The 16,886-nt window shown below is 44.5% G+C and overlaps 1 protein-coding gene across 1 annotated transcript in view; it reads right to left on the bottom strand.

Annotated features, from left to right (window-relative positions):
* Positions 1-1,390: 1,390 nt before the first annotated feature.
* Positions 1,391-16,886, bottom strand: part of ZGLP1 (zinc finger GATA like protein 1) — a gene marked incomplete at its 5' end in the record, with an annotated part of 64,039 nt that continues 48,543 nt past the window's right edge. The window contains 2 exons of the mRNA XM_082254143.1: positions 1,391-1,473; positions 10,093-10,235. Coding sequence (XP_082110269.1) covers positions 10,124-10,235 — 112 coding nt within the window. The 3' untranslated portion in view covers positions 1,391-1,473; positions 10,093-10,123. The remainder of the gene's footprint in view (positions 1,474-10,092; positions 10,236-16,886) is intronic.

Raw genomic sequence — 16,886 nt, forward strand, 5'->3', positions numbered from 1 at the left:
CACTCTGAGGTAAGGGGGGGCTCTGTGCGCACTCTGAGGTAAGGGGGGGCTCTGTGCGCACTCTGACGTAAGGGGAGGCTCTGTGCGCACTCTGACGTAAGGGGGGGGGCTCTGTGTGCACTCTGACGTAAGGGGGGGCTCTGTGCGCACTCTAATGTAAGGGGGGGCTCTGTGCGCACTCTAATGTAAGGGGGGGCTCTGTGCGCACTCTAATGTAAGGGGGGGCTCTGTGCGCACTCTAATGTAAGGGGGGCTCTGTGCGCACTCTAATGTAAGGGGGGGCTCTGTGCACACCCTAATGTAAGGGGGGGCTCTGTGCGCACTCTAATGTAAGGGGGGCTCTGTGCGCACTCTGATGTAAGGGGGGCTCTGTGCGCACTTTGATGTAAGGGTGGCTCTTTGCGCACTCTAATGTAAGGGGGGGCTCTGTGCGCACTCTAATGTAAGGGGGGGCTCTGTGCGCACTCTAATGTAAGGGGGGCTCTGTGCGCACTCTAATGTAAGGGGGGGCTCTGTGCACACCCTAATGTAAGGGGGGGCTCTGTGCGCACTCTGATGTAAGGGGGGCTCTGTGCGCACTCTGATGTAAGGGGGGCTCTGTGCGCACTTTGATGTAAGGGGGGCTCTGTATATACCCTGATGTAAGGGAGCATGGTTGGAGGGAGCTTGAAATCTGCACAGTAAGCAGAGATTAAAAGGGGGGGCATGATTGCTAGGGGCACTGTAATCATTGCAGTGCCCCTTTACAGTGCAGTCCTCTTTTATATTGCAGTGTCCCCTGTACAATACAGTGTGGAGGACCAACTCTAAATATCCCGTCACCAGCCGCCCCCGCAAATTACACCCCCCCCCCCCCCCCGGTCTCCATGAAAAAATTGGCTGCTCAGTCTAAAATGCCCGGCCCTGTTTTTTGTCCCAGTCCGGGCCTGCAGCCAAGGACTGGTAAACTGCAATACTTTACCATTTTGTTTTAGGTTTTGATATGTCATCAGGCATTGTTCCTTCAGTACACGTGGGAGCAGATAGGAAGGGTCAGACAACATTTCAAGCCAAGTGGAAGCCATAACCAGTTTTTTTTTTTTCATCTTAATGTGCAGCTGGCTGTACACTTTACATTCTGACTGATTTGTGCAATCCCTGTATCAACTCCTCCTTATATACGGAACGATGTAATGTAATGTAAGGACCTATTAAAACAATCCATTCTATTTCCAAACAAACAAATCCTACTACACAAAAGTGAACAGTCAGATGGTAAAATGTGCAAGTCACATTCATGCATATGCCTCAATTGTATTCTTATAAATTGAATTCAAATTAAAGAACCATTTAGTATATAACAATATAAATTAACTTTATTGTTTGAAAAAAACATGTTGTGAATGCAATTTTTTTTTGTAAACAGTTATAAACATGAGCTTGCGAAGAACATTGCCTTTTGTTTGTAGGTCTTGGAAGCTTTTTTATCATTTCCTAAAAAAAATAATAAAAAAAAAGATAAAATATATGAGATTAAATACGTAACGTAAAAATATTGTAACTCAAGCCCTTATTCTCGTTTTATGGTATAACCATGGCTGGGTTTACCATTGGGAAAAGTAGGCTAGGGGCAGTAAAGACAGAAAGGCAGCTTTCCTGCGTGGTTGTCAGACACACACATTTTCATCCTATTTTACCCTAAAATCCGCATTGTGTAGTATTTCACAAAGATTTTAATAAAATGATAAAACCAAATCACACTTACAATTTTGAAGGGATTAAACAGCATGTGTTACCAACAACCAGCAGGTTCAAGTGGTCAGGCCGACTTGCAGAATACCCTCATGTAAAAGGTCCCCTCCAAGCGCATTTCTCTGCAACCAGCGTCGTCTGGGGATATAAGCCTCATATCCCCAGGCGACGCTGCTTACAGAGTAGGGATGGACCGATTATCGGCAAGGCCGATATATCGGTGGCCGATATACACTTTCCCCGATATATCAGTATCGGCCCCAGAACTGGCCGATATTGCCGATATTTTTATGATGTCATTCTGCCTTCTTAGGCCGCCTCCCTCGCCTTGGACAGCCTCGTCTGGAGTCGGGACTAGTCTCGCGGGAGTGTATCACAGCCATACACCCACAGCAGCTCGGTGCCAGCCAGCCACCCACATCCACAGGACCTGTACCAGCAAGCCAGCCACCCACAGGCCCTGTACCAGCCAGCCGCCACAGGCCCTGTACCAGCCAGCCACCCACAGGCCCTGTACCAGCCAGCCACTCACAGCCCCTGTGCCAGCCACCCACACACCACAGGGTGCCAGCCAGCCAGCCACCCACCACAGGGTGCCAGACAGCCAGCCACCCACAGACAGGGTACCAGACAGCCAGCCACCCACAGACAGGGTACCAGACAGCCAGCCACCCACAGACAGGGTACCAGACAGCCAGCCACCCACAGACAGGGTGCCAGAAAGCCAGCCACCCACAGACAGGGTGCCAGAAAGCCAGCCACCCACAGACAGGGTGCCAGAAAGCCAGCCACCCACAGGCCCTGTACCAGCCAGCCACCCACAGGCACTGTACCAGCCAGCCACCCACCACAGGGTGCCCAGTCAGCCACCCACCACAGGGTGCCAGCAAGCCAGCCATTAAGCATTAAACAAAAATGATCATGTTCAGTACCAGATTTGTGTCAAAAATTGTCTTTATTTTTCAAAACTTTAAATGTACAAAATATCGGCCCATATCGGCCGATACCGATACATTGTGACCAAAAGATCGGTATCAGTATCAGCCCTGAAAAAAACATATCGGTCTATCCCTATTACAGAGAAACGCATTGGGATGGACCTCATACGTGATGTTATTCCACAATTGGCCTGGCCGCTTAGATCTGCTGGTTATTTGTAACACATGCTGTGTAATTCTATTAAAATTGTAAGTGCGATTTTATCATTTTATTAAAATCTTGGTGAAATACTACACAATATGGATTTTCCTCTGTAGTTTAACTTCCTCCATGGAGTCCATCTTGGCTTAGGAGATCGTGGAACCTTTGCATGCAAGACCTAGCACAAGGATAGCGCACTTTTCATTATTATTTGGTTGGAGCTTGTTACACATTCTCCTCGGATTGGTGATTTAGATGCTGCTGTCTGTTTGATTTGAGTTTTTATTATAATTTTTTTGTCATTAAGGTTTACAGTTTTTATGCAAGTGCACAAATATTATCTTGGGTTTAGTACATTTCAGAGCTTGTCCAATTGAATATGACTAACTACTACTAGCTATACCTTAACTATGGATAAGTGAGAATCTTCAGAGACAAGCAATTAAGATAAAAAAAAAAAAAAAACATTATGTAAATACCTTTTGCCAAACAGTTGATAACTCCATAAGGGAGGTTGAAACCAACTAAGATCAACCCTATATAAATCATTCAATGAATCCCTCTTGTTTTCAGCATTTTCCAGGTTAAATAAACGCAGATCACAAATATCATGAATCGGACATTCAGGGGTTTGTTAGATTTAGATTCAGGTATTTCCCTTCCCTTTTAGATTGTAAAATTGTAAAGGCAGGGTCCTCCTAACTCTCATGTCCTGCATTAAATGTAATTGTAAAAACATTGTCCACCTTTAGGGTCGGTTTACACTAGATGCGGTGGGAATTCACAGCAAATTTGATACAAATTAGCACCACATCAAAATGCCAACCTTTTCGTGGGAACTGATTGCAAAGTGTATGTTAAGTTAACGACACTCCGCAATCAGTTTGCAAAACGCAGCGCGATTTGCAAAATCAGATCACATGGGTGTTAACAGCCATGCGATCCGATTCCGTGCGGACAAAAAAAGGGTCCTGCATGAGTTTGGTGCAAATGCGATGCGAATTCAGCCATACAGTTTGCATGGCTGAATTTGCATTGCACAGACATCGCATGTGATATGCAAAGCAATGCAGTGCGAATCACATGCGATGTCTGGCATCGCACTAGTGTGAACCTAACCTTATTTTGAATAGTGCTGCGCAAACTGCTGACGCTATAAAAACCCTTTATAGTAATTATAATAATTTAGGCACTCATTGGCATTAGATGACAGTCACCCAATCCAGCCAAATAATCTGATGTCTGTGGTTTCAACCAGTCTTGTTCCCTCTGATAAGTGGACACTGACTTCCAGCTTTAAGCCACCCACCCTATCTTCTCCATTAATATACTTAAAAAAAAAAAAAACCTTTGTACTTGCTTTTAAAGCTATAACATAAAAAACAATATTGTACTCAAAATATAAAATATATACTATATGGGAAAAAACTTGTTTAACCTCCCTGGCAGTCTGATTATGTCCAGATTTCTGTGCAAAAAGCGGTACACTGTTTTGCATGGAAATCTGTGGTTTTACATTTTAATACTCACCTTCCCCTGCGATCCTCTGCTGTCCTCCCCCACTGTCCTCCCCTGCCGTCCACCCGCTGTGTGCTCGGCCGATGACGGAAACCTGTCTTCCAGTTCCCTTCTCTGCGAGCGTTGCGATGCAGGTGGTGGAACCGGAGGCAATTTCAAAAGTGTAAATACACTAAATGACATGATGCAAAGCTGTGATCCTAATGGATTACACTGTATCATGCCATTTCACTTTCCGTACCAGATGACGAATTTTCCCACCAATCACTATCGCTCAGTTCTTCAAGTAACTCCGTTTCGCTGTTTTCCAGTTTGTCTAAAAGTGCTTTTGCGCAAAAAGAACGCTTTTTGGACGCCATGGTCATTCTCAATTTTCCAGGCACAAAGCACTGGAAAAGCACAGGCAGGGCACTGGAAAAGTCACCAGGTGAAATCCTGTGGTGAAATGGGATGATACAGTGTAATCCGTTAGGATCACAGCTTTCTATTATGTCATTTGTGTATTTACACTTTAGAATTTGCCGCCGGTTCCACCCCCCGCGTCGCAACACTCGCAGGGAGGGAACTGGAAGTCAAGTGCCAGCAATCGACCGTGCACAGAGCGGGGAGAGACGGTGAGGACTCCGGGGAGGACGGCGGGGGAGCGCAGGGAAGGTGAGTAACATAGCGGGGTATTCCTGAGTCTGGCTCAGGGTTACCGCTTTTGGTACTGAAAATTAACCCTGAGCCACACTCGGGAATACCGCCAGGGAGATTAAAGAGCGCTCTGCAAATAATTTATCTTGACAAAAGTTTTATTTTTTTTATTTTTCAGCACTGCTGCCCTAATGCTTGTCTGTGGCCCTGGTCAATTTATCCAGAATTGAAGGGTTAGGTCACATTTTCACTATTAGCAGCTGCCTTAAAGTTATGCTAGCTGTAGACTGTGGGGTGGATTAACTAAAACTGGAGAATGAAAAAAATGGTGCAGCCCTGCATAGAAACCAATCAGCTTCCATGTTTTATTGTCAAAGCTTAACTGAAGAAGCTGACGTTAGAAGCAGATTGGCTACCATGCACAGCTGCACCAGATTTTGCACTCTCCAGGTTTAATAAATTAACTCTATTGTCTCACAACTACCTATAGTTTTCCCACAATATACAGAACTTTAAAATTAACCTATTCCTAGATCATATACATAATTTCAACATATTCTGAGCAAACAAGTTGTCATTCACCTTTGTATCTACCAGCATTGTTGAGAAATTAATTTTCAAATATAACAACACAAGAATTTTTTTTTTGGATGAGAACAGATCTCTCAGCCCTCTAATGTAAACACACAGCAGGTGTTTCTAACTAAGACCCTTGCACACAAGCGGACCAATCTGGTCTGCCTGTTAGTTTTTCGGGTGGACCTAATTTGACGCTCCATTCTCATCTATGGAGCAGCGGGTGTAAATGGACATGTGTCTGTTTACACCCGTTGACATCCAATCCATTCTCCTTCCATCTAGCACAGGGGTGTCAAACTGGCGGCCCTCCAGCTGTTGCAGAACTACAAGTCCCATCATGCCTCTGCCTATGGGAGTCATACTTGTAACTGCAAAGCGTCATGGGACTTGTTGTTCCGCAACAGCTGGAGGGTTTGACACCTGTGACCAATGGCAGTCAGGTGTAAACGTACAAGCGGTCCATTTACATCTGACAACTCAGAGGAGAGTGGGCTGTGTCTGTGTCCACTCTGCATCAGCAGACAGTTTTCTAGCTGAGCAAGCGAACTCCTAGCAGAGCCCGCTCTGTGTGGAAGGGGCCTAAACCCTGACTTTAGACTCTTTGTTATGATTTTTGAAGCTCATTGAGAATAGTTTAACCCCTTCACACCCACACTATAGCCAAATGACGGCTACAGCTCAAAACTTACTTTACTATTGATGTCCTCCCGTAAACACGCCGCCCGCGTACCCCCTGCAGTGTGAGGGCGGCGCACTCTGTGATAGCTGAGTTCTTCTGACTCAGCTGATCACAGATTGGGGTAAAGGGCCAAACACAGTGGCCCTTTACCACGTGATCAGCTGTGTCCAATGACAGCTGATCACGGAAGTAAACACAAGCCGGTTATTGACTTTTGAGCGTGAAGAAAGAAGAAGAGATTCAATAACCAGTTTGTGTTAAAGGGACATCGGCACTGATAATCAGTGTTGTGATTATCAGTGCAGTCCCAACAGTGCAGACCATTGCTCCAATTAGTTCCCACCTGTGCTGCCAATCAATGCACCTAAGGGCTGCCAATCAGTGCCACCTATCAGTGCTAACTATCAGTGTCACCTATCAGTGCCAACTATCAGTGCAGCCTACCAGTGATGCCTACCAGTGCCGCCTATCATTGCAGTCTCATCAGTGCCTCCTCATCAGTGCCCATAGGTGCAGCCTCATTAGTGCACATCAGTGAAGGAGAAAAATTACCTGTTTGCAACATTTTATAACTATGAACCTTTTTTTGTTCGTTTGTTTAGCAACAAATAAAAAAACCTAGTGGTGAATAAATACCACCAAAAAAAAGCTCTATTTGTGTGAAGAAAAAAAAGATAACATTTTCATATACAGTAGGTAAAGTGTTGCATGTCCCTGCAATTGTCATTCAAAGTGCAACAGTGCTGAAAGCTACAATTTGGGCAGGAGGGGGAGTGAAAGTACCCAGTAGGCAAGTGGTTAAGCAGCTAGTGAGGTCAAGCATGGCTTAAGCTCTTCTGCTTGTTAAGAAATGTAAATAGTTTAATGTTTGTAGTCTGGGCACAAGTCCAGTGTAAGATGCCAGACTAACAGTTTCTGAAAGTCTGAATCAGATTGGTGCCGGAGATTAACACAGACAGATCTTTACAGAATTTAAATGTGGCTCAACATTAGCTAGAAAGGCAATAAGGGATTTAACAGAAATCCTCATGGTCAAAAGTGGAAGAAAATCCTCCTATCGTTTTCAGCAAGCTGCCATCTTGGTCTCACTTGGCCCATTTGCTTGCCCATGTATACATATATACCTCACAACTTTTGAACTTAAAGCAGAAGTACAGCCTAATACCCTAAATTGTCTCCTGCAATCGCTAATGTAAGCGGAGTTCAGCCTTATGTGTCAAAATGAAAACATTCAATTTTTTCTCCCTTTATTTTGCAGTTTACAGTGCTGTCACATGACTTCAATTCCTGTTCCTGCTGAGTCCAAGAGCAGTAGGTGGGTGTGCTTACTGAAAGCTAGTGACATCACTTCCATGGAGGGGCACTGTTCCTGTGTAGCCAGTGGGCGTACACAGAATGGGAGGAGCTGATCAAAAATTCCCGCCCAGTGTTCTCTCATCAGGAAGGATGGATTGTACATCCTAATTTATGAGAAAATGAAGAAATAAAAAAGAGCCATTCACACAGGAGACAGGGGGAGGGGCACATATACAGTATAGCTGTACTGGGCTTTGAATGAAGAATACCATAGGAGAAGGAAGCTGGACACAGGGGGGACAGCCAGTGTAGCTGGAAGTGCTCTGGGGGTCTCAGTTCACAGTCTACAATGATCATAGTACAGGCAAAACACACTAAGTCTACGTTTCCGCTAATGAGATTTGTCATGCAACTTTTCATTACAATTTACAGCCCTTTGAGTTCCCATCTATGTGACTTTGAAAAGGTACCTGCACTACTTTGATGCAGTGGCTATGTTTCCACTAGTGTAACTCTTACGTTGTGCGATTTAGAGTGCGACTGAGTGCAGCTTTGATCCAACTGGACCCCCCCCCCTCCCCTCTCTCAGGAGAAGCTGCTGGCCTAAACAAAGCTATGAAGACAGGAGATCATGTGAAGGATTGGAAGGACGGGGGTGCGGCTGGGCAGGTCTAGGCATGTCTGTCTAAAAAAGATCAACAACCTTTTCAGGAAGTGAAAGACATCTTAGCAAATTTAGATAAAGGGAGATAGCGTTGTCGGTGAAGAACAGGAAGAAGCTGATTGTCCAGCTTAGATAAGATTTTCTAAGCTATACAAGCAGCTAGCCAGAAAATTAATAATATCGAAAGATAAAGATATTTAAAATACTATTAATAAGAAAAATTTCACTTTTGACTGGAGTTTCCCTTTAAGAATGAGGGACACTTCAGCGGGACAGTGACCTAAGTGCGCCGCAGCAAAAAGTAGGCGTGACCAAACATGATCATGGGAGGGGCTTAAGGGCCATGGTCAAACAAAACCTGGATTTCCTTGTACCTATAAAATATGCTTTCATTGCTGTGCCACAAGCTGGAGTCTCAGGGATACATATAAACCTCAACACAATAATTTAGAAAATTACTTCCAATACATCTGGTTTTGTATACACTGAAAATAGACAGAGAGCTTAAAATAGAGGATCATGAAGGACCTAAGGGTTCCCGAGATGGAGCCAGGGAATAAAGTACTGCAGTATGAACCCACCCTTAGGGAGAGAGAGGGGGAAGGATCACTATGGTATATATAATAAGGGAAGCGGGGATCACTATGGAACATGGAAGGCAGGAAGGATCACTGTGGCACATGAAAGGCAGGATCACTATGGCACATGGAAGGCAAGAAGCATTACTATAGTACCTGGAAGGCAGGAACGAAGGATCACTATGGCACATGAAAGGCTGGAAGGGTCACTTTAGTACATGGAGGGCAGGAAGGAAGCATCACAATGAAACATGGAAGGCAGGAAGGACGGATCATTATGGCACATGAAAGGCAGGAAGGAAGGATCACTATGGTACATGAAAGGCAGGAAGACTTTGGCACATTTAGGGAAGAGAGAGAGGGGAGAGTTCACTTACCTGAGGCTGCATTATCTTCAGAGATCCAGGGAAACATCAGGACAGGGGCACTGGCTACTTTGAAATCTCCCGCCCACACCCCCTTCCCAGGCACAGATTGGCTGCACGCGGGGGTTGTAGGTTGGCACAGGGGGGGGACATGGGGAGGAGGTGGGTCAGACCTAGCCTACCTCCTTCTCCTTCCTCTTACAGGGTATACAGCAGGCAGGAGATGTGCAGAGGGCGGTGGAGGTGGGGGGATATTGTGTTGTTTGGCACTGAGCGAGGCCCAGCATGGCATGCACCGGTATGGGGGAGTAGTGGAGTCCAGTGCCGGAACATGCCGGTGCCCCCGACTGATGTGTGCTCTAGGCCAGAGCCTATCTTGCCTATAGGTTACGCCGGCCCTGAATTAAGGGTAGTAATCCGTTTTAAAAAAGAGCGCCAACATCCCTATATGACGTATTTGAACAAAATTGTTTTTGTCCAAATGCAACTAAGGCTGCCATACTTTCAGGAAAAAAACACCAGCCTCATGTTCTTTTCCATATATAACATTGGCAACATGCCTCAGTTTTACCAGCCAGGCCAATAAAATACCAAATAGATGGCAAACCTAAGTGCAGCTCATACAGACATAGGTCTAATTAGAGCATTGATTGGTTTCAATGTCAGTTGCTCAGGTACCCTGTGAAAATTGACCCTGGATTCTAACAATTTCCTTAAGATATTTTTAAAGCACAAGACCTATAAAATTGCTTCACTGCTTCCAAGTGTGTTAGAAGGATAATGTAAGCTCCTCCAGGGTGAGACACAGCTCTATAGACTATAATAGTCCTGTACCCATTATGCAAATAAATACAGATAAGAAAATAAAGATTAACATGGTCCCAGATATACAAGGAAAACAGTCACCTGCATTCATAGATCACCAGCTTCCAGATTCTTATATTAGAGCTCTGAACACCCCTCCACATCCACAGTATCTGGAGCATGACTTGCCATCTTTCTTGGGTATATTCCAACACTGTCCACACCTCATGCCATACTTCTTATACCTAATGTATGTAGGAATTGTGAGACACAATAGCAGGAGTTAACAGAGACTGCCTAAAGTTATAAAATAAGTTTTAGTTAGAATAATGTTGTAACAAGGAATGGCAAAGAAACACTTCTAAACTACAATTTATAGCAAAAAATATTTAGCCCAAGCCATAACAATCTTGAACTCAATGACAGTCATGACATATGTAGCAGTTTATTAGTTATAGTAAAGCTAAAATGTTCAGAAGCAGATAGTTGCTATAACTGGAAACCCCTTCTGAGCATTTACACAAACATTGGAGGTTGATTTACTAAAACTGAAGAGTGCAAAATCTGGTGCAGTTGTGCATGGTAATTAACACTATGGGTGCTCAATATATATATGAACGGTAAGAATACCATGTGACAATAAAAAGTGCAAAATGCAAATGAATGGATATGTGCAAAACAAAAATTCAAGTAGTATAAAAGTCCACACATAAAAACTGTGACTATGAAGCAGATACCATGTGTCAGACAGTCCAGATGTAAAAAGTTCAAAATAAAATCCACTTCAATAGAAATAATAGGATATCCAATGTCCACTTAACCAGTTCTGGAGCGGAAAGGATTTGCCCCCTTAATGACTAGGCCATTTTTTGCGATTTGGCACTGCGTTACAATTGCACGGTCGTGCGACGCTGTGCCCAAATAAAATTGAAGTCCTTTTTTTCCCACAAATAGAAATTTCTTTTGGTGGTATTTGATCACCTCTGCGTTTTTTATTTTTTGCGCTATAAACAAAATAAAAGTGACAATTCTGAAAAAAAACAATATTTTTCATATTCTGCTATATAACATTCCCGTATTTTGATTGGTTTGCGCAAAAGTTATCGCGTCTACAAACTAGGGGAAAGATTTATGTCATTTTTGTTGTTTTTTTTTTTACTAGTAATGGCGGCGATCTACGATTTTTAGCGGGCCTGTGACATTGCGGCAGACAGATCGAACTTTTAACTGGCATTTTTTACACTTTTGGGGGTACCAGTGTCATTACTACAGTAATCAGGGCTAAAAATATGCACTGTTACTGTAATGATGACATTGGCAGGGAAGGGGTTAACCTAGTGGGTGATCAAGGGGATAAATGTAAGCCTAGGGGAGTGTGTCTAACTGTGGGGGGAGGGGCTTTTGAAATGATCACAGAGATATAGGATCACAGGTGCTCTGTGATCATTCCAGAGAGAAGAACGGTCAGCTATGTTTACACTAGCTGACCGTTCTTCTCTTTCAGCGTGGAGCGATTGTGGGTAGCCAGCGGCAATCGGAGCCACCGGCCCCGTGCATCGAAGTCCCTGCTGCCGAGTGGGGGTAGGAGCGTGCCGCCGGCAGGGCATGCTCGCCCCCCCCCCCCCTAGCAGCAGGCACGTGACCGACATAGGGATACGTCGGTTCACGCTGGGGGAGCTGCCCACAGCGGCGGTCCTTAAGTGGTTGAGTCACCAAAACACGTGCATCCACCACCCAGGAGGAGGAGTAAACACGCTTACTGGAACATGTGGGCTCAACTGCCAACGGCAAAGAGTCAATCACGCATATTTAGTAGTCTCTCAAGAACTGTCATCATCCCTCTTAACCACATCCAGTCTCTCTATTAGATCATGAACTCCAACATTTATAGAAAGCAAAAGGTATCCTCATGTAAAACCATCTCTTAAAAGTTTTATTAAACAGGTAGAAAAAAACTTACATCAAGTCTGAAGTTACGGGCAATTCAATGGAACATTCATCAGGTTTGTGATCGCATATGTAATCCAACAAGCGCAATGATATAGAGCAGACTCAATCCAACCCTGGTGTTTATTTTTAGGATTATATTTGATTTTTTTGCACATTGCACATTACTGTGGACATATGTTATTATTTTTATTCACGTATATCGGTGTATATATATATATATTATGCTTCATATTTAGCGCTGCACTTTTTACATTTCTTTTGATTGCTGCACAAAATTGTGTTGGTCATTTAAAGGCTGCTGAATGTGGCAACATGCAAATTAATTCCAGCACAACAGGGCCTTACATTGAGAACACAATGTACTGTAAATGACCAGAGCAAAATTCTAACACTGGCTGTGTTCTCAATATACCATAACCTGAATTACTTTCTGAGGAATGGTAACACTACATGGTTGATGAATAGTAGTGAAAGATCTACTTGACTCTTATCAAAATGACTATTCACAACATGATAAATATGCCCTGTGCTATTTTTCTCTCCTTGCAAGGCTGTGTGTATAGTAGATGAGTTTGCCAAACACTCTCTTCTGAGTCACTAGAAAAATCTTGGATGCAAAAGACTTCTTGGACACTCTCAATGTCCTCTCTTCTTGGACACTCTCAATGTCATCTCTTCTTGGACACTCTCAATGTCATCTCTTCTCCTAGTCGAAGAATGATCGGTTGGCTTGGTGTGTGCAGACAACAGTGCAAATGGGAGCTCTTTACAAGTCAGAGTTTGTTCGGAGGTTGGAAAGAATGGGTCTCCTTCAGACTCAAGGGACATACAGGCACAGTCAGCTACTGAGACTGAAAGAGGTACAAAGCTAGACTGGACCAGGTATTAAAATGAAGTCCAACATCAAATAACTCTCTTTTTGGTGTAAATACAGCTTTTATTCCCAAAATAAATAGGCTCCTGTCATGTCGTTGACTCCTCACAGGTGTATCTAAGCAGGCCTAAGCTTTCTAACTCCTTCAGCTCATTCACACTCCTCCCTTCAGTCCATCCCTTTAATGCTGCAAAAATAGCATTCAACTAGCAAATTTTTCATATACTCCAATGGGCACCATTGTGCAAAATATGCCTAAAATTGTGGAGTTCACTCCCAAAAGAACAGGGCACTTAGTTGTTCCTTTAGTAAAAGTAAAACAAGGTATGGTTCTGGTGTCCCAGGCTACACTGATTGAGTGCCTCTACAAAGCAGAATGCAGAAATCAGACTTGAATAACTTCCCTGATCACTTATAACATTTGGGAAAAATTGCCCCATAGTGCCTGCAGCTATAGAGGGCAGTAAGGGCTTGTTCTCACGGTTAGTTAATAATACTATCTAAATAAATAGTTGAATGCACATAGCCTGGCCACTGTTAAAAGCACTGCCTAAAAGCAGAATATCTCTGTCCTGGAGGGTCTAAGGGTCAGATGGCAATGGTATATACCGGACTTTGACGATGATGACTGGGATGATATATGGGACTTCCCCTTTCGGTCCCTAGTTTCTCTAATGGACTGTCTAATCCAGTTTAAAATGGACGCACCCCATTCAACCTGAAGGAACTTGCAAAGAAGAATGGGAGAAACTGCCCAAAAATAGGTGTTCCAAACTTGTAGCATCATACTCAAAAAGACTTGAGGCTGTAATTGGGGCCAAAGACGCTTCAACAAAGTATTGAGCAAATACTTATGTACATGTGATTTTAAAAAAAATGTTTTAATAAATTTGCAAAGATTTAAAAACAAACTTCTTTTACGTTCTCATTATGGGGTATTGTTTGTAGAATTTTGAGGGAAAAAAATCGATTTAATCAATTTTGGAATAAGGTTGCAACATAACAAAATGTGGAAAAAGTGAAGCGCTGTGAATACTTTTCAGATGCACTGTATTTGGCTTGGTCTCCAGTTATACCATTAACTTTGACAAATGAAAGCCACTGTACAAAACAACTTGTCACAATCTTAACCCCTTTATTTGATGTAAAAAACTGGATTTTGGTCTTACCGCAAAATAATTTTTTCTGAGGTTCACTGACAGACACAGCTACATGTCTTCTTAGACCCTTGGACTTATGCTGCTCTCTCTTCAGGAGTAGGACTAGGCGGAAAAAAATTTGGCTACACTCCTGAGGCAGTCCCATGGGGTATACCATAATTTCCTGCTATAGGACTTCAGTTTGTAACAAGCAGTGTCAGAAGAATACATAACTCAACCCAACAGAGGGGTGGGTGCTGTGTCAGTCAGTGAACCTCAGAGAAAAGGATTTTTCGGTAAGACAAAAATCCAGTTTTCTCTTTCGTTCACTGACGGACACAGCTCCATGTCTTCTTAGACCCTTGGGATGTCCCAAAGCAGTGTCAATATGAGAGGTGGGAAAAACACAGAAATACATATAATTCCCAACAGGGGCTAAACATAGCCAACCAGGTAAAACAGAAGCTCAACCAGGAACAACTGGAGCTCACCACCAGGAAAAAACACACCCTCAAGAGGCGGGAGCCTCTGCAACTGCAGCCTGTGAAACTTTGCGGCCAAACGCTGCATACGAAGATGAAAGTACATCCAACTTATAAAACTTTGTGAATGTGTGCACAGACGACCACATAGCCGCCTTGCACATTTGAACCACTGACGCCTGATGACAGCAGGCCCAAGAGGAACTGAGCGCCCTCGTAGAATGCGCCCTGACAGGGAAAGGAGGATCCTGACGCTTAATAGAACAGGCCTGCACCACCGTCTGCCTGATCTTTCTGGAAATGGTCGCAGCAGATGTGACACACCCCTTACAAGGTCCATCTGTAAGAACAAACAAAGGAATCGGATTTCCAAATCGACTCAGTCACCGTCAGGTACACCCGAATAGCCCGAACTACATCCAAAGACTGTAGAGCAATTTCTTTAGGGTGTCTCGGCTTAGGACATAAGGACAGTAACACAATATCTTCATTCAAATGAAACCCCGAGACAACCTTAGGAAGGATTGCCTGATAGGGTCGTAACACCACTTTGTCCCTGTGAACCACCAAATAAGACGACTGACAGGACAACGCAGCCAACTCCGATACCCTACACGCAGAAGGGATTGCGACCAAAAAGGCCACCTTCTGTGACAGAGTGAGCAGAGGAAGTTCACAAACATTTTCAAAAGAAGGCTTTTGAAGTACCGACAGGACCAAATTGAGATCCCATGGAGGTCCCAGGGTTTGCGTCGGAGGACCCAGATGGTGAACTCCCAGCACAAAAGTGTGAATCAAAGACTTCCCTGCCGACGACCTTTGAAAAAACATGGACAAGGCGGAAATCTGGCCCTTGATGGTGCCCAGAGTCAAACGTTGATCTACACCTAGTTGTAGAAACTCCAACAGGCAAGACACAGAAAAGGATCGGGAAGAACCCCCCCCCCCCCCCCCGAGACTCACACCAAGTAATGTACGCCTTCCAAAATCAATATTAAACCTTCCTAGAAGTAGATTTCCTAGCTTTCAACAGTGTAGGAATCACAGACTCCGAAAGCTCTCTGTCCTTCAGCACCTGGCTTTCAATAGCCAGGCCGTTAAAGCTAGCGACTGTAAAGCAGGATGGAAGATTGGTCCCTGAGAGAGATCTTCCTTGAGAGGAAGTTTCCAAGGAACATCTGCTACCAACCTTACCAGGCCTGTCTACCAAGACCGGCGAGGCCAGTAGTTGTGCCACCAAAATGACTTGAATCCCTTCTACCTCGATTCAGCGTAGCAGTCTCGACAGAAATTGTATTGGGGGAAAAGTGTAAATCAGATGTTACTGACCCCAGGGGGTCACCAGGGCGTCTGCAGTGTCAGCCAGAGGATCCCGAGACCTTGACACTAACCTTGCCCCTTCCTGTTGAGACGGTTGGCCAACAGGTCCACATCAGGGGTCCCCCACTGGAGACACAGTTGATGAAACACCTCCGGATGAAGACACCATTCTCCCTTATCCAACGTCTGCCAACTGAGATCGCCCACTTGCCAATTCTCTACCCCCAGAATCTGCACAGCAGAGAAGGCCGGAACATATTCTCAGGATGTTGGCTAATTCCCGGGTCATCAGGGCACTTCTTGTGCCCCCTTGATGATTGACATATGCCATAGCCGTAGCATTGTTCGATTATATCCTCACCGGGCATCCCTGCAAACGATCCGTCCACTGAGACAGACAAAGCCTGATCGCCTGAATCTCCAGGATGTTGATCGGCAGACTGGACTTGTCTCAAGTCCAAATACCTTAAGCCGAGTATACTCCCAGGACACCTCCCCACCTGGACAGACTGGCATCCATGGAAATCACTGTCCAATACAGGGAAGGAAAAGAATTTCCCAGGCAAAGCGCCGTAGAGCGGATCCACCATATCAGAGACCCTCTCGTACCCTGGCTCAACAGGATCAGATCGCCCAGCGGCTGCAGATCCTTGTTCCATTTGGCAAGAATCTCTCTTTGCAGGTCTGTTATGAAACTGAGAAAACTGAACCACCTTGAAGTCCTGCAAGTCCTGAGTGACGACCGACAGTTGGACAACAGGAGCCGAATCGCATCCTGCAACTTCATTCGTTTCATGGAAGAGACACCTGGGTCCAGGCTGAATCCAGTGTCAGACCCAAGCGGTCCAGTTTGGTGGACAGAGTGAGAGCCAATTTCTGAAAATTTAGTGTCCATCCGAACTCCTGTAGACTTCGCACAGTAATGTCCAAGTCGACTTCTAGAGCCGAAGAAGACTGCTCGCAGAAGCAGATCGTCCAGGTAACCTAGTACCATGATCCCCTTATGCCGGAGCAAGGCCAACACCGGGGCCAAAACTTTTGAGAACACCTGAGGAGCTGAAGTGAGACCAAAAGTTAACGCCACAAATTGATAGTGCTCTTCACCTACAGCAAAAACAAAGTAAAAAACAC

This window comes from Pelophylax lessonae, assembly GCF_965119305.1.
Source record: "Pelophylax lessonae genome assembly, chromosome: 4".
Taxonomy (NCBI): Eukaryota; Metazoa; Chordata; class Amphibia; order Anura; family Ranidae; genus Pelophylax; species Pelophylax lessonae.